The 27,857-nt window shown below is 46.0% G+C and overlaps 1 protein-coding gene across 1 annotated transcript in view; it reads left to right on the top strand.

Moving 5' to 3' along the window:
• LOC115465270 (CD209 antigen-like protein C) overlaps positions 1 to 27,857 on the top strand; it is an 82,070-nt gene that overhangs the window by 10,182 nt on the left and 44,031 nt on the right. The window contains exons 2-4 of the mRNA XM_030195670.1: positions 11,221 to 11,346; positions 20,351 to 20,413; positions 25,064 to 25,126. Coding sequence (XP_030051530.1) covers positions 11,221 to 11,346; positions 20,351 to 20,413; positions 25,064 to 25,126 — 252 coding nt within the window. The remainder of the gene's footprint in view (positions 1 to 11,220; positions 11,347 to 20,350; positions 20,414 to 25,063; positions 25,127 to 27,857) is intronic.

Here is a 27,857-nt window from a genome sequence, read left to right as displayed (position 1 = left end):
CATAGTAGATGACGGCAGAAAAAAAGACCTGCACGGTCCATCCAGTCTGCCCACTAAGATAAACTCATATGTGCTACTTTTTGTGTATACCTTACCTTGAGTTGTACCTGTCCTTTTCATTGCACAGACCGTGTAAGTCTGCCCAGCACTATCCCTGCCTCCCAACCACGAGCCCCGCCTCCCACCACCAGTTCTGGCACAGACCGGATCCTGGCTTAGTTTTTATAACTGAAACATAGTATTATTAGGAAAGGAATAGAAAACAAAAATGAGGATGTTACAATGCCTTTGTATCGCTCCATGGTGTGACCGCACTTCGAATATTGTGTTCATTCACTGCATCGTAAAAAATATATAGTAGAATTAGAAAAGGTACAGAGAAGGGCGATGACGATGATAAAGGGGATGGGACGACTTCCCTATGAAGAAAGGCTAAAGCAGCTAGGGCTCTTCAGCTTGGAGAAAAGATGGCTGAGGGAATGGGTAGACGTGAATCGCTTGTTTACTCTTTCCAAAAGTACTTGGATTAGGGGGCATGCAATGAAGCTACAAAGTGGTAAATATAAAACAAATTAGGGATCTCCTCTGGAACCTTTTTTAGAAATCGGCCTTACATTGGCCACCCTCCAATCTTCCAGTACCATGCTCGGTTTTAAGGATAAATTACATATTAGTAACAATAGCTCCGCAAGATCATTTTTTAGTTCTATCAGTACTCTTGGATGAATACCATCCGGTCCAGGAGATTTGCTACAGTTTGTAGAACTGCCTCATCCTCCAGGTTTACAGAGAATTCATTAAGTTTCTCCGACTCATCAGCTTCTAATACTATTTCCAGCACCGGTATCCCACCCAAATCTTCCTCGGCGAAGACTGAAGCAAAGAATTCATTTAATCTCCCCGCTATGGCTTTGTCTTCCCTGATCGCCCCTTTTACTCCTTGGTCATCTAGCGGTCCAACCGATTCTTTTGCCAGCTTCCTGCTTTTAATATACCTAAAAAAAATTTTACTATGTATTTTTGCCTCCAACGCAATCTTTTCTTCGAAGTCCCTCTTAGCCTTCTTTATCAGCGCTTTGCATTTGACTTGACATTCCTTATGCTGTTTCTTATTATTTTCAGTCAGTTCCTTCTTCCATTTTCTGAAGGATTTTCTTTTAGCTCTAATAGCTTCCTTCACCTCACTTTTTAACCACGCCGGCTGTCGTTTGGTCTTCCATCCTCCTCTTTTAATACACAGACTATATTTGGCCTGGGCTTCCATGATGGTGTTTTTGAACAGCATCCAAGCCTGATGTAAATTTTTGACCCTCGCAGCTGCTCCTCTAAGTTTTTTTTTCACCGTTCTTCTCATTTTATCATAGTCTCCTTTTTTAAAGTTAAGCGCTAATGTATTTGATTTCCTATGTATACTAACTTCAAAGCTAATATCAAATCCGATCATATCATGATCACTGTTATCAAGCGTCCCCAGCACCATTATCTCCCGCACCAGATCATGTGCTCCACTAAGGACTAGGTCTAGAATTTTTCCTTCTCTCATTGGTTCCTGTACCAGCTGCTCCATAAAGCTGTCCTTGATTTCATCAAGGAATTTTACCTCCCTAGTGTGCCCCGATGTTACATTTACCCAGTCAATATCGGGGTAATTGAAATCACCCATTATTATTGTGTTGCCCAGTTTGTTTGCATCCCTGATTTCCTTTAACATTTCTGCATCCATCTGTTCATCCTGGTCAGGCAGACGGTAGTACACTCCTATCACTATCCTTCTCCCCTTTACACATGGAATTTCAATCCACAGTGATTTGAAGAAGTGTTTTGTTGTGATAGGGTGTTCAAGGACCACATAGAGGAATCGTTCGATGGGAGGGTTCGGTGATGGTCATTACGAACTTTAGCGTAGTTGTGTCACAGAATTCAGGCATTTACGTAGGATCTGTAGGGTATGCCTTTCTAAAAAGATGGGTCTTGAGTGTCTTTCTGAAATGTAGATGGTCGTTTATGTTTTTCAGGTCTTTTGGTAGTGCGTTCCATAATTGTGTGCTGATGTAGGAAAAGCTGGATGCGTAAGTTGATTTGTATTTGAGTCCTTTGCAGCTTGGGTAGTGTAGATATAGGTACATTTGTGTTGATACGGATGAGTTTCTGGCTGGTAGTTCGATTAGGTCTGTCATTTATTCCAGTGCTTCACCGTATATGATTTTGTGAACCATAGTACAGATTTTGAAGGCAATGCGTTCTTTGATTGGGAGCCTGTGTAGTTTTTCGCGAAGGGTTTTTGTGCTTTCAAATCATGTTTTTCCGAAGATAAGTCTTGCAGCCGTGTTTTGTGTGGTCTGAAGTTTCTTTAGGATTTGTTCTTTGCATCCTGTGTAGATTCCATTGCAGTAGTCAGCATGGCTCAGTACCATAGATTGTATCAGGTTGTGGAATGTTTCCCTCGGGAAGTATTGTTTCACGCTGTGATAAAGTCACATCCAGGATAGTTGGGTTAAGGCAGCTTCAGTCTGAACTACAAGTCCCAGAAGGCATTGCAGGCAAGGAGCCAGGGGGTGAGATGGAAAACCCGGACTGGACTCCTAGCTGCAATAAGGGAGGACATGGGTGTAAGCTATCAGGATGTGTAGAGTGGCTGCCACTAGGCGGAAAGAGAGTTAGGAAACCCTGTGTGCAGGAGCTCATCATTGGTCTCATTAGTTTAATGCTCAACTCAGCTGGTATGGGTGTGGGGAAGCTAATGGAAGGAGAATGATTGGTGGTGGTAGCTGAAGCCAGGGATTGATTAGGCAGGTGGGAAGGAGTCCCAGGAGTGGAGAGGAGTTCAGTTCAGGAGAAGCAGAAGGAGAGAAGCAGTTGCAGGCTGAAAATCCTTGGGCAAGGAGGTCCCTAAAGTACTGGTAGTTACAGGCTGAAAATCCTTGGATAGGGAGGTCCCTAAAGTACTGAAGCAGGCTGAGATTCCTTGGGTGAGAGGAAGTCCCAAAAGTATTGAATTCACTGTGAAGCTGATGCAGGGGAAAACCCTTGGGTAGAAGGGGTCCCTAAAATATTGAACTCTCCTGAAGGTAAAGAGGATAGAAGGTAGAAACTGCTGCTTGGTGACTCAACTGTGATGATGACTTGAAAGAACTGTTTGTCTTGGGAATTGAATTACTGCTGATTGTGCACTGGATAAAGAGCCCAGACTGACGCCTGTAAGCCTGTATTGAATCCTGGTATGTGCTATGCTGCTATTGGAACTGTGTACTAGAAACCTGCATGGAATAAAAGTTCGTAAGATTGAAGTTACTGGTGGACATCTGTTTCTTCACTGTACCGGGAGCCTGTGGCTGGAGGAGATTGTTCTATCCTTGGCTGCAAAAGAGAGGTGCCTGGTTACAACGCGTTTGAGTTTCCACATTGAGTAGAACATTTTCTTTGTTGAGGATTTTACTTGGCTTTCTAGTGTAAGGTTGCAGTCTAGTGTAATGCCAAGGATTTTCAGGCTGTCTGAGACAGGGAAGGTGTGGTCTGGTGTGTTGATAGTTGCGGGATTGTGCGTGGTGTATTGGGATGACAGGATAAGACAGTGAGTTTTTTCTTTATTGAGTTTTAGTTGAAATGCATTTAGGACACTACCTCCTATCCCATGACTCTCCAATTTCTTCTGGAGCCTTTCATGAGGTACTTTGTCAAACGCCTTTTGAAAATCCAGATACACAATATCAACCGGCTCACCTTTATCCACATGTTTGTTCACCCCTTCAAAGAAATGTAATAGATTGGTGAGGCAAGATTTCCCTTGACTAAATCCATGTTGGCTTTGTCTCATAAATCCATGCTTTTGAATATGCTGTGTAATTTTGTTCTTTATAATTTTACTTTACTTTACTAGGTGCTTATATTCCGCTCACAACTCGAGAGTTTCGGAGCAGATTTTTCAGAGTAAAGAAAATTCAACAAGATTGCATTGGGAAGACAAGTATCATAGCAGGTTATAGAGTGGGTTAGCAGGTAGATAAGTCAGTCTAATACATAGATGCAGTGAACAGGCCTTCAGTTTGACATTAGATGTATTGAGAAACTCATGTTGGGTAACCAGATTTATGAAAAGTTTGGTAAGATGTATTTCTGAATAGAACAGATTTTTAAGGCTTTACGAAATTGAATGTAGCAGTTGATGTTGAGCATTGGTGTTGGGTAGGGTGTTCCAGAATTTGGCGGCTTGGTAAGTGAATAGGCTTGAGAAAAGTCTCTTGAGTCAAAATTTCTTAAAGGATGGGAAGGATAATTTTAGAGAGTTTTTTTTGTCCTGTAGTTTGAGTGCAGAGTTGTGATTAGAGAAAACATATAATGAGGATAATTCTGGCTTCTACCGATAGCCAGTGTAGCTGGGCATATAGGTGAGAGACCCTGTCAAATTTTTTCAGACCATAGATTAGTCTTATGGCCGTGTTTTGTGTTGTCTGTAGTATGCGTATTAAGTTTTTAGGGCAGTTTAAGTAGATTATGTTGCAGTAGTCTAGCTTAGAATTGGAGCCTGTACCACGAGTCTGAAGTGTCCTTGTGTAAAATATTTCTGTATTCGTCTGAGGTTATGCAGTTGGAAGAAGGAAGACTTGACTGTCTTATTCACCTGTGTTTCCCAGGATAAGTTTTGGTCTATTGTTATGCCTAGGATTTTGAGGGAGAGTTCTAGTTTTTTAGGGTAAACCATTCACTATGAAGGAACCATTTTGTTCTATGGTTGCGTTATGGCCTGTCAGTAGGAATTTTGTTTTATCACAGCGTAATTTTAATTGGTTCATTGCCATCCGGTTTGTGATTAGGGTGATCCAGTCCTCTATGTGTTGTTTTATTGAATGTCATCATTTGTTGAAATTAGTATGGTGATGTCATTTGCATATATAAATGCTCTGAAGCTCACTGCTTCATAGCCGTATCCCAGGGAGGCCATAAGGACGTTGAATAGAATGATCTGTTTCTTAGGAAGCCACAAAACAAGTTTAGTACATGACTTGTTATGCCAATGTTGTTTAGGACATTAGGAATAATTTGGAATCTACCACATCGAAGGTGCTTGAGAGGTCAAACTACATGATGAGTACTTTCTTCCCCTTGTCATGTATCAGAGCGTATAGAGTGGTCTCGGTGCTGAAATTTGCTCGAAAACCTGATTGTGAGCTGTGTAGTATATTGAATCTCTCCAGGTATTCAGTAAGTTGTATGGTGATTATTCCTTCCGTTAGCTTTATCGGGAATGGTATGGATGCTACAGGTCAGTAGTTGTTAACATTGGCCCTTGATTCTTGTTTGTTTTTTGGTATGGGAGTGAAGATAATATTTCCAATGATGGTGGAAAGGAACCTCTAGACATGGAGTTGGTCAGCCAGTTGTAGATAATCGATTTGAACTTTGAAGAGACACAGCTCATGAGGTTTATTGGCCATATGTCTAGTTGGAAGTGGAATTTGGAGAATTTACAAATTATTCAATCTAATTTGGACCATTTGATGGCATGGAATTTATCCCATGTCATATCCGTGGGTGTTGCCATGTCGGAGTGTTTGGCTATTTCATGATCCTTGTTGATATTATTCTTGAATTCTGCTCTGATTTTGGTGATTTTCTCTCTGAAATGGAGGGCAAGTTGTTCCCTTTATAAGCAGGACTTTAGATATTTAGAAAATAAAATGTCCACTGAAAGCAATCTACTTAAAGGAAAACTCAAGACTCTGAGATTTGTGGCCCTGTAAAGAGTCTCCAGCCTCTCCAACCCATCATAGATCGAGGGGCGATCTTTAACTGTAGTAGAACCAGTTGTTTTCAAAGTCACAATTTCAGGTTCCAATTTCTGGAACCTTTGATCATTATAAAGAAATTTCTTACTGACTGTTGAGAGAATCAACACAGCTGCCCAACTGTATCTCCCAATCTGGATTCAATTCTAATAACCGAAGTTCATATATCTCTACGAGGGATATCTCGTAACAAGGAATCCAAAATCACAGTATTAGACTGAGACAACATAACAGGTTTAGGTAATTGAATAGATTGTTCCTCAGATGGGTTAAATAAAGCTGAAACAGTCTCTTCAACACCCACAGACCTAGCCCCTCTGGAGGAGATGCCTTCTAAAATGGAAGTACCTGGCATTGGAAGAGGGGTCCTTTCAGGGGAGCTGAGAGAAGCTTGTTCTACTGAGGAGCTTATATTAACCAGCCCAACCTGAGTTGGAGGAACCAAATGTCTATCCATAGAGCCTTGTTGAGGAGTGCTAGAGGTCTGAGAGGCCTTCAAATTCTTTGTAGCAGCTTTCCTCTTCCTCATACCGAAAGGAAATATTCTCAAGTCATGTCTGGAAGAGTCTTCAAGGTGGAAACCAATACAACCACTCTTGGTGCTCCTTACTGCTCCAAGGGGCCTGACGTGCAGCTGCACCTTCATTTAAAGAATGTAATTGTGACAGAGTATACGTGTGAAGAGACACATAGCATGCCTCTTTCTAAGCACGTAATTGTAACAGAGTATACGTGTAGTGAGATGCATAGAAGCCAACTTTTCAAAATAATTGGGGGTGCTGAATTTATTTTTTTGTACAGGTGGTGCATTCCCCCCTCCCCCCATCCCTACTACTACTACTTAACATTTCTAGAGCGCTACTAGGGTTACACAGCGCTGTACAGAGCAACAAAGAAGGACAGTCCCTGCTCAAAGAGCTTACAATCTAAAGGACGAAATGTCAAGTTGTGGTAGTCTAGATTTCCTGAGTAGAGGTATAGTGGTTAGGTGCCGAAGGCGACACTGAAGAGGTGGGCTTTGAGCAAGGATTTAAAGATGGGCAGGGAGGGGGCCTGGTGTATGGGCTCAGGGAGTTTATTCCACGCATGGGGTGAGGCGAGGCAGAAAGGGCGGAGCCTGGAGTTGGCGGTGGTGGAGAAGGGTACTGAAAGGAGGGATTTGTCCTGAGAGGGTAGGTACGTAAGGGGAGATGAGGTTAGAGAGGTAAGGAGGGGCTGCAGATCGAGTGCATTTGTAGGTTAGTAGGAGAAGCTTGAACTGTATGCGGTATCTGATCGGAAGCCAGTGAAGTGACTTGAGGAGAGGGGTGATATGAGTATATCGGTCCAGACGGAAGATAAGACGTGCAGCAGAGTTCTGAATGGACTGAAGGGGGGATAGATGGCTAAGTGGGAGGCCAGTGAGGAGTAGGTTGCAGTAGTCAAGATGAGAGGTAATGAGAGAGTGGATGAGAGTTCGGGTGGTGTGCTCAGAGAGGAAAGGGCGAATTTTGCTAATGTTATAGAGGAAGAAGCGACAGGTTTTGGCTATCTGCTGGATATGCGCAGAGAAGGAGAGGGAGGAGTCGAAGATGACACCGAGGTTGCGGGCAGATGAGACGGGGATGATGAGGGTGTTATCAACTGAGATAGAGAGTGGAGGAAGAGGAGAAGTAGGTTTGGCCATGTTCAGTTTCAGGTGGCGGTTAGACATCCAGGCAGCAATGTCAGATAAGCAAGCCGATACTTTGGCCTGGGTCTCTGCAGTGATGTCTGGTGTGGAGAGATAAAGCTGGGTGTCATCAGCATAGAGATGATATTGGAAACCATGAGATGAGATCAGGGAGCCCAGGGAAGAGGTGTAGATTGAAAAAAGAAGGGGTCCAAGGACAGATCCCTGAGGAACTCCAACAAAGAGCAGGATGAGGGTGGAGGAAGATCCATTAGAATATACTCTGAAGGTACGGTGGGAGAGATAGGAGGAGAACCAGGAGAGCCCTGGAACCCAAATGAGGACAGTGTGGCAAGAAGTAAATTGTGATTGACAGTGTCAAAAGCGGCGGATAGGTTGAGGAGGATGAGGATGGAGTAGTGGCCTTTGGATTTGGCAAGGAACAGGTCATTGCAGACTTTAGATAGTGCCGTAGTGCCGTTTCTGTTGAGTGTAGGGGACGAAAGCCAGATTGAAGTGGATCGAGGATGGAATGAGAGGAGAGAAAGTCAAGGCAGCGGCTGTGAATGGCGCGTTCAAGTATCCCTCCCTCCTGTCCCCCCTCCCTCTCCCCTATCCCCCCTTCCTCTCTCCCTTCGAGTTCCAGCCCCCCTCCCTCCCTCTCAGCTCTTGTCCCTCCCAGTTCCAGGCCCCCCTCTCTCCCTCCCTCCCTTCAAGTTCCAGGGTCCCTCCCTCTCTCCCAGTTCCAGGGTCCTTCTTCCCCCCCCCTCCCTCCCTCCCAGTTCCAGGGTCCTTCTTCCCTCCCTCCCTCCCTTCCAGTTCCAATGGCCTCCCTCCCTCCCAGTTACAGGGTCCCTCCCACCCAGTTCCAGGGTCCTTCCTCCCTCCCAGTTCCAGGGTCCCTCCCTCCCTCCGTTACAGGGTCCCCCTCCCTCCTCCCTCCCAGTTCCAGGGTCTTCCCTCCAAGTTCCAGGGTCCCCCCTCCTTTCCAGTTCCACGGTCCTTCCTCTCTCCCTCCCTCCTTCCCAGTTCCTGGGTCCTTCTTCCCTCCCAATTCCAGGGTCTCCCCCCGAGTTCCAGGGTCCCCCTCCCTCCTCCCTCCCAGTTCCAGGGTCCTTCCTCCCTCCCAGTTCCAGGTCCTTCCTCTGAGTTCCAGGGTCCCCCTCCCTCCTCCCTCCCAGTTCCAGGGTCCTTCCTCCTTCTCAGTTCCAGGGTCTCCCTCCGAGTTCCAGGGTCCTTCCTCCCTCCCAGTTCCAGGGTCTCCCTCCCAGTTTGTTTGTTTGTTACATTTGTACCCCGCGCTTTCCCACTCATGGCAGGCTCAATGAGGCTTACATGGGGCAATGGAGGGTTAAGTGACTTGCCCAGAGTCACAAGGAGCTGCCTGTGCCTGAAGTGGGAATTGAACTCAGTTCCTCAGTTCCCCAGGATCAAAATCCACCACCCAGGCCATTCCGCCACTCCTCCAGGGTCCCCCCTCCCTCGTCCTTCCACCCAGTTCCAGGGTCCCTCCCTCCCAGTTCCAGGGTCCTCCCTCCCAGTTCCAGGGTCCCTCACTCCCAGTTCCAGGGTCCTCCCTCCCTCCGTCCAAGTTCCAGGGTCCCCCCTCCCTTGTTCCTTCCTGTTTCCGCAAGGGTGGGACCAGAGCTGAGAGAGAGAGAGAGAAGGGAAAACAGTTAGCACCGAGCCGAGCCTGCATGCTTTTTACCACTGCTACCGCCCTAACCCCGACGAGATAAAATAGATGACTTTTAAAATTTGGAGGGAGGAGGCCTGGAACTCGATGGGAGGAGGGAGGGAACGAACTTCCAGTAGGTGAAATATTGGGGGTGCTCGAGCACCCACGGAGTCGGCACCTATGGTGGGATGCACAGCACTGACTCATTCTAAGCATGTAATTGAGACAGAGCACACAATGTCACTCATTCTAAGCATGTACTTGTTAAACACTATCCCTGGATTCTATATAATGCGCCTAGAGATTGGCGCTGCGATTGGCGTGGATTCTATAACTATGTGCATAATTTAACAAGCTAATGAGTTCTGATAACAGCAATAATGAGCACTAACTGGCACCAATTAGAATTTAGGCGCACAACTCACTAGGCGTATTCTGTAACGATGTGCACCGAACTTCTAATGTGCGCAGACAAAAAGGGGGGGGGATGGTCATTTTGTGAACATTCTGAAACTTTTGCACCTAGTTATAGAATACGGCCCAGTGCGTCTGGGATTTACGCCATATTTTCATTGGTCTAAATGGATGCGCATAGATTTAGGTGCGGAAAAATCAACTAAGCTGTATTCTACAATCAGCGCCCTAAGCACCGATTCTAGAACACACTTAGTTGGCACTGATTTCAGCACCCTATATAGAATCTGCCCCTATATATTTTTTGTTACATTTGTACCCCGTGCTTTCCCACTCATAGCAGGTTCAATGTGGCTTACATATTATATATAGGTACTTATTTTGTACCAGGGGCAATGGAGGGTTAAGTGACTTGCCCAGAGTCAGAAGGAGCTGCAGCGGGAATTGAACCCAGTTCCCCAGGATCAAAGTCCACTGCACTAACCACTAGGCTACTCCTCCACTCATTCCACCAATAAGAGCCAACCTCATCAGTGATGTCACAATGGCTTGATTGCCCAATACTTGGCTCACTTCTGATATTGTGATGTCATAAGGGAAAGGGGGAAAGGGAAATGGGACTTGATATACCGCCTTTTGAGGTTTTTGCAACTACATTCAAAGCGGTTTACATAAATTCAGGTACTTATTTTGTACCAGGGGCAATGGAGGGTTAAGTGAGTTGCCCAGAGTCACAAGGAGCTGCAGTGGAAATTGAACCCAGTTCCCCAGGACCAAAGTCCACCACACTAACCACTAGGCCACTCCTCCACTCTATATGTGTGATGGGCCACATAGCATGAATCATTTTAAGCATGTAATTGTGACAGAGTACATGTGTGATGTGGTGCACAGCTGTGACTCATTCTAAGCATGTGCCTGTGGCGGAGACTCACTATCCAGCTTATTTTCGAAGGAGATCGCCGGCCATCTTCCGACACAAATCGGGAGATGGCCGGCGATCTCCTGAACCCGGCCAAATGAGTATAATCGAAAGCCGATTTTGGCCGGCGCCAACTGCTTTACATCGCGGAGCTGGCCAAACTTCAAGGGGGCGTGTCATTAGGGTAGCGAAGGCGGGACGGGGGCATGGTCATGAGATGGCCGGCTTCGCACAATAATGGAAAAAAGAAAGCCGGCCCTGACGAGCATTTCGCCAGCTTCACTTGGTCCCTTTTTTTTCAGGACCAAGCTTCAAAAAGGTGCCTCAACTGACCAAATGACCACCAGAGGGAATCAGGGATGACCTCCCCTTACTCCCCCAGTGGTCACCAACCCCCTCCCACCCAAAAAAAAAATCATTTTTTTGCCAGCCTCTATGCCAGCCTGAAATGTCATACCCAGCTCCCTGACAGCAGTATGCAGGTCCCTGGAGCAGTTTTAGTGGGTGCTGTGCACTTCAGGCAGGTGGACCCAGGCCCATCCCCCCCTACCTGTTACACTTGTGGTGGTAAATGTTAAGCCCTCCAAAACCCCCCAAACCCCACTGTACCCACATGTAGGTGCCCCCGTTCATCCCCAAGGGCTATGGCAGTGGTGTAGAGTTGTGGGGAGTGGGTTTTGGGGGGGATTGGGGGGGCCCCTAGCTGTAACTTGCTATTTGTACAGGGTGATCTCTCTCGTACTCTCTTCAGCTTTTTCTTTGTTTTCCACAGGTTACTATTCGCTGGGGTCTCTTCAGAGGAATGCCTGCGGAAGGAAGTCCAACCCCATCCTCTACATTCTGCTGTTCTTCTCCTTCATCCTGTGGATCATTTTTCTCTCTGTGATGCAGTCGCACTGTAAGTCCTGCTGAAGCTGTTCAGGGCAGGGAGGAAGGTGCTGTAATCTTCCGACACCCCCTCCCCATCTCCTCAATCTCTCCTCCATCAAACACATCCTTCTCTCAGCCAATATCTCCCCTCATCTCTCATAAGTACATAAGTATTGCCACACTGGGACAGACCGAAGGTCCATTGAGCCCAGCATCCTGTTTCCAACAGTGGCCAATCCAGGTCACAGATACCCAGCAAGATCCCAAAAATGTACAAAACATTTTATACTGCTTATCCCAGAAATAGTGGATTTTCCCCAAGTCCATTTAATAACAGTCTATGGACTTTTACTTTAGGAAGCCGTCCAAACCTTTTTTAAACTCCGCTAAGCTAACCGCCTTTACCACATTCTCTGGCAACGAATTCCAGAGTTTAATTAGGCGTTGAGTGAAGAAACTTTTTCTCCAATTCGTTTTAAATTTACTACATTGTAGCTTCATCGCATGCCCCCTAGTCCTAGTATTTTTGGAAAGCATGAACAGACGCTCCTATCACCTCTTTCATCATTTCTCCCAATTTCTCCCCATCTCATCCCTCAACGCTATCCTAAGCCACCCCCCCCCCCCCCACACACACACACCCACATCATATCCATCTCACTCTTCACCATGTCCCAAGTTTCCCTCCAGTATTTTCCTCTGATACTTTCATTTAGCATGGGAAAATGTGGGATATAAGTAACAAACAAATAAATTAAAACGTATATGGTACATAAGAATATAAGCATTTCCATACTGGGACAGACCATAAAGCCCGGTATCCTGATTCGAACAGTGGTGAATCCAGGTCACAAGTACCTGGCAAGATCCCAAAATAGTAAAAGAGATTTACTGATGCTTATCCTAGAATATGCAGTGGATTTACCCAAGTCCAGCTTAATAACTTTTGGACTTGGTTTATGGACTTTTAGGAAAATAGCCAGATCTTTTTTAAACCCACTAAGCTAACTGCTTTTACCACATTTTCTGGCAACGAATTCCAGTTTAATTACACACTGAGTGAAGAAATATTTTCTCTGATTTGCTTTAAATGTACTAATTTGTAGCTTCTTCATAGGGAAGTTCTCCAAGCTGAAAAGCCTTAGCCTCATAGTAACATAGTAGATGACAGCAGAAAAAGACCTGCACTGTCCACCCAGTCTGCCCAACAAGATAACTCATATGTGCTACTTTTTGTGTATACCCTACCTTGATTTGTACCTGTGTTCTTCAGGGCACAGACCGTATAAGTCTGCCCAGCACTATCCCCGCCTCCCACCACCGACCTAACTTTAACATCTGAGGCTGTCATACAGGCTGGTAAGTCATATTTTTACTCACATTTTTGGGGGGGTGGGAGGGGGGGTAAGTGACCACTGGAGGGGTATTGGGGAGGGTCACCCCTGATTCCCTCCAGTGGTCATCTGGTCACTTTTTGAGCCTCAGGAGCTTAGTCGAGATCGGGAGGCGGGGCTGGTGGTTGGGAGGCAGGGATAGTGCTGGGCAGACTTATACAGTCTGTGCCAGAGCTGGTGGTTGGGAGGCGGGGCTGGTGGTTGGGAGGCGGGGATAGTGCTGGGCAGACTTATACGGTCTGTGCCCTGAAGAGCACAGGTACAAATCAAGGTAAGGTATACACAAAAAGTAGCACATATGAGTTGTCTTGTTGGGCAGACTGGATGGACCGTGCAGGTCTTTTTCTGCCGTCATCTACTATGTTACTATGATACAACAGCATTATAACATCCTCACACCTGTTTTCCATACCTTTCCTAATAATACCCAACATTCTATTCGCTTTCCGAGCCGCAGCAGCACACTGAGCAGAAGGTTTCAGCGTATTATCGACGACGACACCCAGATCCCTTTCTTGGTCCGTAACTCCTAACGTGGAACCTTTCATGACGTAGATATAATTCGGGTTCTTTTTTCCCACATGCATCACCTTGCACTTGCTCACATTAAACGTCATCTGCCATTTAGCCGCCCAGTCTCGTAAGGTCCTTCTGTAATTTTTCCAGTGCACTTTTTCTCGTGAAAAAGGTACCGGTACTCACATGCTAGGCCACCCTTCAGGGGTAGGGGTAATCACTGAGGGACCCTCCCCACAATAGCCAGGCCCCCTGCAACCAGTCACAGAATCTATGACAAGGCAGAATTGGTGTGTAGAGCCTGAGCTCTTTCATTAAAAGTTGGGGACCATGGGTCAATTTTAGCAGACAATGGTAAAGGTGCCGGTACTCAGTACCCCCAAGTACCCCCTCAAAAAAAGCCCTGAATTTTTCACAATCCTGTCGTGAGTTAACGACTTTGAATAACTTAACATCATCAGCAAATTTAATTACCTCACTAGTTACTTCCATCTCTAGATCATTTACAAATATGTTAAAAAGCAGAGGTCCCAGCACAGACCCCTGAGGAACCCCACTAACTTCCTTTCTCCATTGAGAATACAGACCATTTAACCCTACTCTCTGTTTTCTATCCTTTAACCAGTTTTTAATCCACAATATGTCACTACCTCTATCCCATGACTCTCCAATTTCCTCTGGAGTCAAACGCCTTCTGAAAATCCAGATACACATTATCGACCATCTCAGCTTTATCCACATGATTATTCACCTTTTCGAAGAAATGTAATAGATTGGTGAGGCATGGTTTGATCTCATTCAATCTCAGTGGTCACTGCTATCTATCATTGTACAAGTTGTTATAGTCCGGTGATCATATTTTTCAACATCAAAACATATATAGAGATGTATAAACAAAACTTATCTATTTACTCGATGCAAATCTTGAACTGAAGAGGCTATAAAGTCCCACCCTTTCAAGCAGACCTCAAAAATGAAACATCCAAATAAAATTATCAGCAGTCCGTTAAATAGAAGCAGCGTCTTTTCCATTTATCGTGCCCCAACATGGATCCAAGTTTCGCCAGATCGGCTTCCTCAGAAGGTATCTAATTACATAGTGACAGAGTACTCCGTCTTCAAAATGGCCCCTGCCAGATCTGTGGGTGCAGTTTTAAGGTCTCCCAGCCTAGAAGTGGAGGAGTAGCCTAGTGGTTAGTGCAGTGGACTTTGATCCTGGGGAACTGTATTGGGCAATCAAGCCATTGTGACATCACTGATGAGGTTGGCTCTTATTGGTGGAATGAGTGGAGGAGTAGCCTAGTGGTTAGTGCAGTGGACTTTGATCCTGGGGAACTGAGTTCGATTCCCACTGCAGCTCCTTGTGACTCTGGGCAAATCACTTAACCCTCCATTGCCCCAGGTACAAAAAAAGTACCTGAATATATGTAAACCGCTTTGAATGTAGTTGCAAAACCCTAGAAAGGCTGTATGTCAAGTCCCATTTCCCTTTCCCCCTTTCCCTTATGACATCACAGTATCAGAAGTGAGCCGTATCGGGCAATCAAGCCATTGTGACATCACTGATGAGGTTGGCTCTTATTGGTGGAATGAGTGGAGGAGTAGCCTAGTGGTTAGTGCAGTGGACTTTGATCCTGGGGAACTGAGTTCGATTCCCACTGCAGCTCCTTGTGACTCTGGGCAAATCACTTAACCCTCCATTGCCCCAGGTACAAAATAAGTACCTGAATATATGTAAACCGCTTTGAATGTAGTTGCAAAACCCTAGAAAGGCTGTATGTCAAGTCCCATTTCCCTTTCCCCCTTTCCCTTATGACATCACAGTATCAGAAGTGAGCCGTATCGGGCAATCAAGCCATTGTGACATCACTGATGAGGTTGGCTCTTATTGGTAGAATGAGTGGAGGAGTAGCCTAGTGGTTAGTGCAATGGACTTTAAGCCATTGTGACATCACTGATGAGGTTGGCTCTTATTGGTGGAATGAGTGGAGGAGTAGCCTAGTGGTTAGTGCAATGGACTCTGATTCTGGGGAACTGGTTTCAATTCCCACTGCAGCTCCTTGTGACTCTGGGCAACTCACTTAACCCTCCATTGCCCCTGGTACAAAATAAGTACCTGAATATATGTAAACCACTTTGAATGTAGTTGCAAAAACCTCAGAAAGGCGGTATATCAAGTCCCATTTCCCTTTCCCCATTTGAGATTCTACATGGAATGTTGCTAGTGGAGGAGTAACCTAGTGGTTAATTCAGCGGACTTTGCTCCTGGGGAACTGGGTTCAATTCCCACTGCAGCTCCTTGTGACTCTGGGCAAGTCACTTAACCCTCCATTGCCCCTGGTACAAAATAAGTACCTGAATATATGTAAACCGCTTTGACTGTAGTTGCAAAAACCTCAGAAAGGCAGTATATCAAGTCCCATTTCCCTAGTCTCTTCCTGAAGCTGTGACCTCACAGGAACTTGGCTGAAGCTGCTGTTTTGAAGGGGCTCACCTGCTCTCTCAGCGATGCCTGATTCAAAAAGTGTGTCGGAGCACTTTTTGCACCCCAATACGATGGGAACTTGTTCATGGCAGTGGCGAAAAACGGGACACCTTATGCGCCCCATTAGCTGGTCACCCTTTATGGGGACTTTTCTTCTCAGTTGGTTAAGTGCCAGGGTCCTCCGTCTCCTCTGGGTGGGTCTGCCTGCTGCTATGATGGCCCTGCGGCTCATTATAGAATCCACTGTTCTCAGTGGGGGCTAAACTTCTCGAACAAATTCTCCTTAGCACAGTAGCAGACACTGATTTGGCTTTACTCAACAGACTTTGGTGCACTTTGAGGCCTGTCTTGCTCAGGGTTCCTTCTTACAATGGCGACAGTCCTCGAGTGCGTGGTTTAAATACTCCCTCCTCTCCTTGTGTTCCAGTGCTCTGCCATATGCCATCTCCATGCCCGGCTGATGCTCCACCTGATGGCGGAATGGCATAAATCCTTGACTAGGTCATGAGTATCGCGCTCAGACATGCCAGCAACGCCACAATTGAATCTGGATTGTAAGTCCCTGAAAAAATGGGGAAACTGTCCGGAGCAGCTCCAAAACACAGTGATTACTCCTCAGACTGCATTTCAGCAGCTGGAATTAATTTTAGAGGCACATTGGCTGCTGATTCACCTGCCCTCTGCCAGAATTTACAGTCCAGGTAATTTCATTTTCCTCTGCTCCAACTTCAACGGTTGCTCCAAAGTTTTAACAAGTCGGCAAGCTTAATATTCTGGTTCAAACAATTCAGATTTTTACATTTTCTCTGCTTGCTTCAAGTCTCTGTTTGGACACCAGAATACGTAACCCCCCACCCCCACCCCGTACACCCTAGGCAGCTGTCTAATGTATGCCTGGGAAGCTGGGAGAAGGGACACAAGTTCTTGCTTATTGGTTACAGGACTGGGATTTCCTTGGCATAGGGTTACCATATTTATGGACACACAAAAAATAAAAACAATTACTACCTTTGCCAAAGAAATATTTAATCGTAGCAAATGCGTAAATGGATTTTATTTAATGAACATGCATCAAACAATGACTGACTTACAGTACACCGGTAGATAATAATCTACTTTTCAAAAACTTCCGGATTTGAGTTTGACTGAGTCTGAACCCAAGCGTACTTATCAGAAAAGCGGATATCCCTCAACAACTTTGGCTGTTCTGAGATACATGTGAAAGTCTTTGCATGACATATGTGGAGGAGTGGCCAAGGCTGGTTAGAGCACCGGTCTTGCAATCAAGAGGTGGCCAATTCAAATCCCAGTGCTGCTCCTTGTGATCTTGGGCAAGTCACTTAACCCTTCATTGCCTCAGGTACAAACTTAGATTGTGAGCCCTCCTGGGACAGAGAAATATCCAGTACCTGAATGTAACTCACCTTCAGCTACTACTGAAAAAGGTATGAGCAAAGATTCTGGAATCCTAAAGAGTGACAAGATTCCATGCAGAATCTCAAACAGTAGCAACATTCCATGTAGAACCTGAAAGAGTAACAGAATTGGAGGAGTGGCCTAGTGGTTAGAGCACCAGTCTTGCAATCCAGAGGTGGCCGGTTGAAATCCCACTGCTGCTCCTTGTGATCTTGGGAAGTCACTTAACCCTCCATTGCCTCAGGTACAAACTTAGAATGTCAGCCCTCCTGTTTCCCACCCCTTCACTGGGACAGAGAAATATCCAGAGTACCTGAATGTAACTCACCTTGAGCTACTACTGAAAAATGTATGAGCAAAATCCAAATAAATAATATTAATAACATGCTTAAAGTTTTGCTGCACAAACAAAATTCCTTTTCCAGATTCAACCAGCAGGGAACAGAGAGGAGATCAGAAATGTCTTGCTTGCTCTTTAGCGCCCCCATCTGTCCAGACTGACTACTAGACCAAAGATGGTTTCTCTCATTATGTGGATAGGTGTGTTGGTCACAGGCACATAAAGGAAAAAGAGGACATTTTCCTAAAAATTAAGGTTATCAATAGAAATCAAACAAAATAAAACATGGAAAAGAAAATAAGATCATACCTTTTTTATTGGACATAACTTAATACATTTCTTGATTAGCTTTCGAAGGTTGCCCTTCTTCCTCAGATCGGAAATAAGCAAATGTGCTAGCTGACAGTGTATATAAGTGAAAACATTCAAGCATTACTATGACAGTAAAATAGATGCTATTGGAGATTCTACATAGAATGTTGCTACTATTGGACATTCTACATGGAATGTTGCTACTGTTTGAGATTCTACATGGAATGTTGCTACTATTGGAGATTCTACATGGAATGTTGCTATTCCACTAGCAACATTCCATGTAGAAGGCTGCGCAGGCTTCTGCTTCTGTGAGTCTGACGTCCTGCACGTATGTGCAGGACGTCAGACTCAGACTCACAGAAGCAGAAGCCTGCGCGGCCACATTGATGATCTACAAGGGCCGACTTCTACATGGAATGTTGCTAGTGGAATAGCAACATTCCATGTAGAATCTATAGAAATCAAACAAAATAAAACATGGAAAAGAAAATAAGATGATACCTTTTTTATTGGACATAACTTAATACATTTCTTGATTAGCTTTCGAAGGTTGCCCTTCTTCCTCAGATCGGAAATAAGTAAATGTCCTAAAAATTAAAAAACCAGGAGGACCTATCTGAAGAAGTCCAAAAGGAGACATGTCTTCTTAAAACAGGACATATGGTAACCCTACCTTGGCAAGCTGTGCACACAATAACACAGTCCACACCACACAGTTATTTTATCTGAACCAGAACGTTCTTTAATTGTGTTAAGCATTAACAACTATCAGTGCTGTGTTCAAAGATGGTAAACACTTACATATATACCGGCAGACCAGCTAGAGATAGTGGCTTTTGTTCCTTTGCCAAGATGTTACCAGCTTATTATACTGCAATATGCAAACTGGATGTTATCAGCACATTTCCCTTCTGCTTTTAGTAGAAGCTGCTTCCAGATAGAAGCCAGGCGCCTGGATGACAGAGACAGATCATCCCTGCGTCTCTCTCCTTTTCCTTTCTCTAAGTATTAGAGGGTGCAGAGCTTCCCCGTTCCCACACACTGTACAAGTCAACAGCCTTCTGTAGGATCTGATGCTTGGCCCCTTGCTTTTGTGTGACCCTGCGCTTCTAGCAGCTGGCCTAGATGGGACTAATCCCTGAGGATATAGTCCGGCTCCCTCAGTATATAGGGTCAAAGGTGAGAGATATGACTTAAGACAATTTAGCTGGCATGGGGTGAGTTTTTATACCCAGAGAGAGGCTACAGCTGCCACCAGGCTCTACCCCCTGAAATATCTCAGGAACCCCTCCTTTCTATCAGCTTCCAGAGACCCCTAAACTGTTCTATCTAATTCTATTCCTTTCTGGAAGCTTCTGGTGCCAGGCAGGTGATTTTCTGACAGACGTAGGAAATACCAGAGTTCACATAAAGGCCACAGAAGATTAGCTCCAGACTAGAGAATGACACGGGGATAAAGTTTGTCCCCGTGGGTTCTGACCAGGGCTTTTTTTTGAGGGGGTACTTGGGGGTACTGAGTACCAGCACCTTTTCCATTGTCTGCTAAAATTGACCCATGGACCCCAAGTACTAATGAAAGAGCTCAGGCTCTACACACCAATTCTGCCTTGTCATAGATTCTGTGACTGGTTGCAGGGGGCCTGGCTATTGTGGGGTGGGTCCCTCAGAGATCATCCCACCCCTAAAGGGTGGCCTAGCATTTGAGTACCAGCACCTTTTTTGCTAGAAAAAACGCACTGACCTTATCTATTTTATCTAAGCAATTCATTGAGACAGTGTCTCATGCTATTGACGTCTATGCGCTGACCCTGCTGGATGGTGGTTTGCCAGTGCTTCACAGAGACGATGAAGCTGGCCATTGGCTGGCTGACTACATACGGAGCTTTTTGCACATTATGATAATAACTGAGGCTTGAGCGCTCGAGGGCCCTGAGTCCACTTGTCAGGTGCTTCTTATTCTGTGTTTAGCAAGACAGTTGTCCCTCCCTGCAAATCCTGCAACTCAGAAGGCCCAAATTCTCCCAGGCCTACACGCTTCATTTTGGGATCTCCAGTCACTGAGATTCTCCCTCCTCTGCTGCAAGAGAGGTCCTGCTAAATATGGCCTCTGCTCCGAGGGCTCCTGCACCAGCACTGCACTGTAGAGAGAGCAGAGGGACAGTCTGAGCGACGTCCAAGATCCTACATCATTCCCCTACCCTGCCCAAGGGTCACAGTATTCCGTAGGATTTTGTTGGAGCCATAGAGGCCTATAACTTTAAAGACCCACATTTCAAAGCAAAGATCTGAAGTGACGCATCCGGCTAAGGCAGAAAGTGTCAATAGAAAAGTGGAGACTCGGTAGACATTGTCTACAAATGTAAACAGGGGTGGGACAGAGGGAGAATTGAAAGCAATGCTTCCATTAACAAGACTCGTTCGAGGACACTCAGGGCATCATCAACCAAACATAAAGGCTCATTATTTTCCACAAGGAGTATTTTAGAAAGAACTGAGAATGGGTGTTCCAGGGTTCAGTATAACTGCTTATCACTAACTCTCTCTCTCTCTCTCTCTGTTGTTCTAGATTCCAAGATGTCATCAGAGATGGAAAAAAGACAATCTGAACTCACAGCATTAAAATCCAAATGTAAGTGTTCTCCTCCCTTCATTCAGACATGCCAAGTCACGGGCATTCGGGCCCCTTCCCCAGCTCACATGCTAAAGGGGCCCAATCTCATGCATTGGCGTCCTGTCCTGTCCTAAGGCATCTCTCCCCACCACCTCCTTCCAGTGCAGCACCTCTCTCCCCCTTCCTCCACAATCCTTCTTTCCTTGCCACAATGAATCTTTCTGTGCACTACTAAAACCCTCAGCAATTGGCTGCTTCAACCAATACGGGGGTCTCCATTCAACTGTGTCCCACCCTTGAGGAAACACCTCAAAGAAGTTGCTTCAGGCAGGATGAGCCTGAAGGAAGACCCCCAAATCGGTGGAGCAGCCTGCTATTGCTGAGGGTGCCAGCAGTGTACAAAAAGATTAATCACGGCAAGGAAAGAAGGAAACGGAGGTACCAGATTTGGGGAGGGGGGGGGTGGAGCACAAAGAGGGAGAGAGATGCTGCATCGTGGAGGGGAATAAGGGAGAGAAGTGCTGCTTTGGGGGCAAGGAGGGGGAGAGCTGCAGCATCAGGGGTGTGAGTAAGGAGGGACAGTGGTGCTGTATTGGGGGGGGGCAAGGAGGAAGAAAGGTGCTGGACAGGGAGGTCAGGTAAGGAAGAGAGAGATCCAATGGAGAGGGGTGAGGAAGAGAGGGCATGCGGAAAGGGAAAGAGATGCTGGTCTTTGGGGGGGGAGGACAAGAAAGAAGAGAGGTCCCAAGATCTACAGGCAAAGAAAGAAGAGGGAGAGGTTCTGGTCTTGCAAAGGAGACAGAACAGGAGGGAGGGAAGAGAGAGGAACACTTGCTAGACCCCTGAGGAGGGGGGCAGGGGAGGGGAGAGATGCTGGCCAGGAGAGAGAGAGAGGGGGGGAGGGAAGGGAGAGAGAAAGAGATGTGTGCATGTGGAGTAGGGGGGAATAGGGACATGGAGATGGAAGATGCTCAACATGGCGGGAAGACATGGGTGATGCTAGGTCAGATAGATAGAGATGCAGAGAGAAGATGGATAGTGAATATGGAGAGAAAAGTGCCTAATGGACAAGGAGACCCTGGCAATATAGGTAAGAGAAGACAGAGGAACACAGAAACCAGAGACTGGGACCAACACAATAAGAAAAATAAAATGACCAGACAGCAAAGGTAGAAAAAAATGTTATTTTCTATTTATTGATTGGAAGATGTCAGTTTTTTTGGAATGTGCATCTGCCAAGACTGGTTTTAGACATGGCTAGGGCTCATGAGAAAAATCTCACTGATTGGCCTTCAAGCACCAGTATAGCGGTGCAAAATCCTCAGCTTTGGGGAGGGCCATCCTTGGCATGTCTGTGATTTTGTAACTAACTATTTAACTATAGGGATTTTTTTCAAAACCAGAGTCAGTTTTAACACATAGCTACTAAAGACTCCAGAACATATGAAAAACCTTATTTTTATTGACAATAACTATCAATCATGTCTGTGATTTGCCATCTTCGATAGCAGTGGGTTCTTTGTAGTACCATGACCTCATACCTAACCCAAGCAGAGCTATGTCACTCTACCATCTCTCAGCAAAAGAGTATTTCACCATCATTCCTCCCCACATCTTCAGATCCTGACCTTCCTGAAATGTACGGTATTAAATTTCAGAATATTCCCCTCCAATCAGAAGTCTCATTTTGTGCATCGAGGCTCATTTTCATACAGTTTACGAGCCTAACTTTGGGAGTTAGGATCCAAAATTGGACCCTTTGAATAAGTTTGGTCGAGTACCTAAATTTCGGAGATACAAGCACCCCAAGTAATCAGTGATGACTGCTCAGTTTAAAAACAACATATTTAACGGAATCGGACTTAGCAAATGAAGTGAGACCCAAGATGTTGTCAGCATTTAACGTCAACTGGATCAATACTCAGTTGGCAGTAGTCAACGTTTCTTTAAAAGCTAACCGTTGCCGGCTAGTTTAGACTTGGAGATTCTGTGTCGGGCTATATCCGGGCACCTGAAAAATCTGCACCGAAAATATTCCTGCCTAGGTAGCCGCGCCTAGATCTAGGTGCAGTTTATAGAATACACCTAGTGGCTCTGCCTACGCCTAACTCTAGACACTTCCATTTATGCCAAGTAAAACTTGGTGTAAATACTGGTGCCTCAGGTGCAGAGCAGGTGTATTCTATAACTGCACAAGTAGATTTTCGGAATGCCCATGGTCCGCCCATTCCATGCCCTTGGCCACGTCCCCTTTTTGGAAGCACGCATTAGAATTCACGTGTACCATGTCACAGAATATGCCTAGCAAGTTGTGCACGTAAATTTTAATTAATGCCAATTGGTGTCAATAATTAAGTGGCAATTAGTGCTAATTTATTTATTTATTTGTTACATTTGTATCCCACATTTTCCCACCTACTTGTAGGCTCAATCTGGCTTACATAGTACCGGAGAGGCCTTTGCAGGCTCCGGTGTGAACAAATACAGGGTGATGTTGTGGTAAGATCAAGTTCATGTGGCACAGCCACATTATGGAATCGGAGAACGGAAGAGTTGTGTTATGTCCATTACGTACTTTAGTTTGGTTGTGTTGCAGAGATTAGGCATTTAAGTTGGATCAGTAGGGTATGCCTTTTTAAACAGGTTGGTTTTTAGTGATTTCCGGAAGTTTAGGTAGTCGTACGTCGTTTTCAAGGCTTTTGGTAATGCGTTCCACAGTTGTGTGCTTATGCAGGAAAAGCTGGATGCGTAAGTTGATTTGTATTTGAGTCCTTTGCAGCTTGGGTAGTGCAGATTTAGATAAGATCATGTTGATTAGGATGTATTTCTAATTGGTAAGTCGATCAAGTCTGTCATGTAACTCGGGGCTTCTCCGTAGATGATTTTGTGAACCAGAGTGCAGATTTTGAAGGCGATGCGTTCTTTGAATGGGAGCCAGTGTAGTTTCTCATGGAGGGGTTTTGCGCTTTCAAATTGCTTTTTCCCAAAATTAAGCCTAGCTGCCGTGTTTTGAGGGGTCTGAAGTTTCTTTAAGGTTTGTTCTTTACATCCCGCATAAATTCCATTGCAGTAATCTAAGTGGCTTAGTACCATTGATTGTATCAGGAAGAATTGCTTCACTCATTTGAGTTTCCACATTGAGTGGAACATTTTCTTTGTTGTGGATGCCACTTGGCTCTCTAGTGTTTGGCTTGTTAAGTAATTAAATTGCCCATTCAAATACAGAATACAACCAGATTTACGCACACAATTTCAGTTGTGCTATATAGAATTCATTTATCGGCAACACCCAGAAGTTGTGCAGATGTGGCCAATATTCAGTGCCATAAAGTCATACAGCAGCTAAATGGACAGACTTAGGATGGATATTTCAGTGTTCCTACTTGCCCAGAGAGTTATTCGGTGCCCACTTTGGCGGTTTTTTATCTGACCGACGGCGTTTTCACAGGAGCTTAACGAAGTATTTGATTGCTGTAGCTGAGACAACGCTTTTGCAGCAATACCATACTTCCTCTGATTGGGGAATTAAATTTCCAACTTTGTACACTTTGCAATTAAAATTGGACCCCTGAGGCAGGCGTCGTTGACGCCGAAACACGGCCCTTGTCTGGTCTCTTTTTAATAAAGGACTCTTGTTGTCTCAGTCTTGACAGGGGCGTAGCCAGACTTCAGCGGGAGGGGGGTCCAGAGCCCGAGGTGAGGGGGCACATTTTAGCCCCCCCCCCCCCGCCGCCACTGACCCCCCCCCCGCCGCCATTATTGACCCTCTCTGCCGCCACCGACCCCCCCCCCGCCGCCGCCAACTTTGACGACCCTCTCAACCCCCCCTCCCGCTGCCAACCCTCCCCCGCCATTGCCTACCTTTGCTGGCGGGGAACCCCAATCCCTGCCAGCCGAGGAGGTCCTATTTTTCCCATGAAGGCTTCGTTCTGTTTCTGACGTCCTGGGATCCCCCGCCAGCAAAGTTAGCCCTCGGCGCCGGCGGGGGAGGGTTGGTGGCAGGAGGGGGTCCAGGGCCAAATCTATGGGGGCCCAAGCCCCCTGGCCCCACGTAGCTAAGCCACTGGTCTTGAAGGCCCAGTTGTGCTTTCTTCTTTGTGCCCACATAATACCAGCACTGCTCACTAAACTTCCGATTTTTTCCTGATTCCACGTCCACACTGTGCCACGGTGGGCACTGCCAATATTCAGCAGCACTGCCTGGTTTAAGTGCTATGGACAGCCAGCTGGTTTTGATTCAGGTGGGCTGGAACCTCTCCTGTCTGCTTAAATTATTTTAAAGATCAGGTCCAATAGGAGTAAGTCTGAAATATTGTACATATCTCTTTCAGAGCCAGGGCCAGTGTTAGAGGGGTGCAAACAAAGCAATTGCCTTGGATCTCCATGTTGCAGGGGGCCCCCAAATCTACCTGAAGCTGAAGAGCATATAGTGTGCGGGCGGGGGGGGGGGGGAGACTCTTACGCTGCCCTGGGTCCCTCCCAGCATGATAAACACCACCCTGTTCAGAGCAGAGAGTATAGTTAGCTGAAGTTGAATGTCAGAATTTGGGGATAAACACACGCCTAAGATTTCCCTAGGATGCCCAGCACCAGTCCAGTTGCTCCACTACTGAGAACTTGGGTTATAAAGGAGCAACACATTGAGTGACTTCCTTCTTTCTATTTCAGACTCCCAGATGTCGCTGGTGATAAGTGGATTGCAGGTGAATTATACAGCGCAACTTGGAAACGGTATGTCCTGTCTCTTTTGCAATGGGATGAATTGATTTGCACTTTTCTGACTACTGACAGGCAGGACCCATGACCTACATAGCTACAGGCTCAAAACTTCATCTTTCTGCAAAGAGGTGGGAAAATGTGGGATACAAATGCAATAAATAAACAAATATTGCTGAGAGCTGTAAATGCTGTGAATACAAGGTCATGCTGAACCAGCAAGGATTGCTCATCCCCTCCCCTGGCAGAGCTGATGCCGCTGATTCTACACTACAAGGACACTTAAGAATGTATTTACAGTTTGGGAGAGAAGACGTGTGAGTTTTTTTAGACAGACCAATTCATAAGACCTAGGTGCTAGGGAAATTCCTGTAACGAGATGGTGACTAAAATCTTTGGTAAAAGAACCTTGGACTTATTATAAGATGCTGTGTTCCATAAACATTCAGATAGTGTTTTCCATTTTATGTAAACAATAAAATAAGACGGAAATTAGCTGATGTCACACAGAAATTAGCTGAAATTGCAAGTTGTACACTGGATGGGAGGGGGATTGATGCTCAATCCACTATATATAAGGCACTGCTGTGCTTAGACAGAGGCAGAGATCATCAACAGTGTGTGCATCTTTAGCAGGGACCAAGTACAGTGTTGCCTGCCACCTATCCTGTGGCTGAGGATACAGCCCTGCTGTTTAACCAGGGGTGGACAAGGCACTCGGTGGGGAGAGTCACCTTAGACATCTATTCATGTTTAGCTCAAGGTCTTGACATTGGCAGCTTCAGGCACGTTACAATTCAGGTACAATAGGTTAAGCCCTTGCCACAGACCGCATGCAATGCAAGAGCTGGGTCTACCAACCTGGCAGTGAATATTACTGTCATTGGATCTGTACTAATACTGTGCTTTAAATAGCAATATCACGCATTATTAAGCGAAACACCTTGAGCAAATCACAAGGAGCAGCAGCGGGAGAAGCAGGATTTGTAAGTCTCAGACCTGCTGCTCCAACTGAGTCACTCTTGAACTCCAACAGGTGGGGCCAACGTTACAGGCATACGACTTTCCTGGCATTTCATATAATGGCTGGGCTGAGCCAGATCATGTCTAGGTATCAGGTGATAGTCAGTCTTGGGTACCAACCGTGAATATCGCTGATACCTGGATAACGGCAGTGGGCAGCCCTTTACAAGTATTTTCAGCACTTTTAGCAGAAAAAGGACAAGTTTGTTTTCCCCAACGGGGATCCCGTTTCACTGTAAGGCTTCTTCAGGGGAATTTGCATGCTCATAGCATTTAAGCAACATTGTGGCTCACTCTGCTACACGCAGTTTTGCTTTCACATTCATACTGGCTGACTTTTCATTGATAGAGGAAGGTGGTTTGCTGATGATTGGAATGGAACTGGGTTTTTTTCTATAAGAAGCAGCTTTTGCATTCTGAGGCTTTTTCCTTCCTATTTTTGAATGATTTTTGCTCATTTATTATTGAGGTTTTCATTCTGTTTTGTTAAATTGACTTGACTTTCTCTTTGTGTTTGTATAATGAGGCCAGGGGGAGATAGCAGAGGTATCAAGGCCTTTTAAAGAGTAATACCTTTAAAGCTTTAATATCCAAGAAGTATAACCTCGGCACACCTGAAGCCTGTTTATTTTCTGAAATTTACTTTTATTGAATAAATGTAAACCAATTTACTCACAGTTGACATCAGGGCCGCCGAGAGGGGGGGGACAGGGGGGACAAAATTCCCAGGGCCCGGGCCTCCAAGGGGGCCCGGCGCCACAGTCCCACCTGCCACTGGGCCCCTTCCACCCGAACCCCCGCCAGTAGAAGTGCTGTCTTCTGTTCTGACTCCGGCGTGCGTGGCCCACACAGACGCGCTCCTCTCAGCTGATCTTCGCTGTACTCTGCAGGGCTTCTGTGCATTTGTGCGTCTGACGTGCAGGACATCAGACGCACAGAAGCCCTGCAGAGTACAGCGAAGATCAGCTGAAAGGAGCGCGTCTGTGTGGGCCGCGCACGCCAGAGTCAGAAGACAGCACTTCTACTGGCGGGGGTTTGGCTGGAAGGGGCCCGGCCTGGTGGCGGAGGCGGATGGGACTGTGGTGCCGGGCCCCCCTCGGGGGGGGAGGGGCGACGGCAACCTGGGGGGTGGCAGTGGGGGCGGGGCCCAGGAGCAGCTTGTCCCAGGCCCGGCCCAGTCTCTCGGCAGCCCTGGTTGACATATCTTCAGAAGTATTGCCCGAGGCAAGAGACTTTGTAATTCTGAGAGCTGTATCAGTGGCTGGAGATAGAAATCTGAAGAAATGAAGTTTATTGCAGAGGTGGGACAGTGGTCAGGTAGATGAAAGAAGTTCAGAGGTGGAGTGTTGGATTTGTGCAACATCTTGAGAGAAAGAATGAATGAGATAAAACACAAGTTCGGGGGGGGGGGGGGCAGGACATGTGCTGTCTGAAGCAAGATGGAGAATGTCTGATGGAGAAGGGGAGGTCAAGAAAGGGCTCTCACAAGCCCAGGGAAGGGGAGGTAAAGGGACCAATACAGACAGAGCCTGCTGTCAGGTAGCAGGTGGTGGTCCCAGAGGGCAGCCCTCGATTGGAAGGAAAGGTCGTACCCGGCTGATCTCTCAGGACAGAGATAGTAAGAATGACCAAGGAATGAAAGCAGGTAGACAAGAGTCAAGCTTGGCTGAGAAAGAGAGGAGGTCTTTGCGGGAGAATAGCCCACAAGTAACAGACTTTGTAT

The sequence above is a fragment of the Microcaecilia unicolor genome, chromosome 3, assembly GCF_901765095.1.
Source record: "Microcaecilia unicolor chromosome 3, aMicUni1.1, whole genome shotgun sequence".
Lineage (NCBI taxonomy): Eukaryota > Metazoa > Chordata > Amphibia > Gymnophiona > Siphonopidae > Microcaecilia > Microcaecilia unicolor.
Note: the sequence above shows the minus strand (reverse complement) of the source record. Positions and strands in the feature narration are given on the sequence as shown.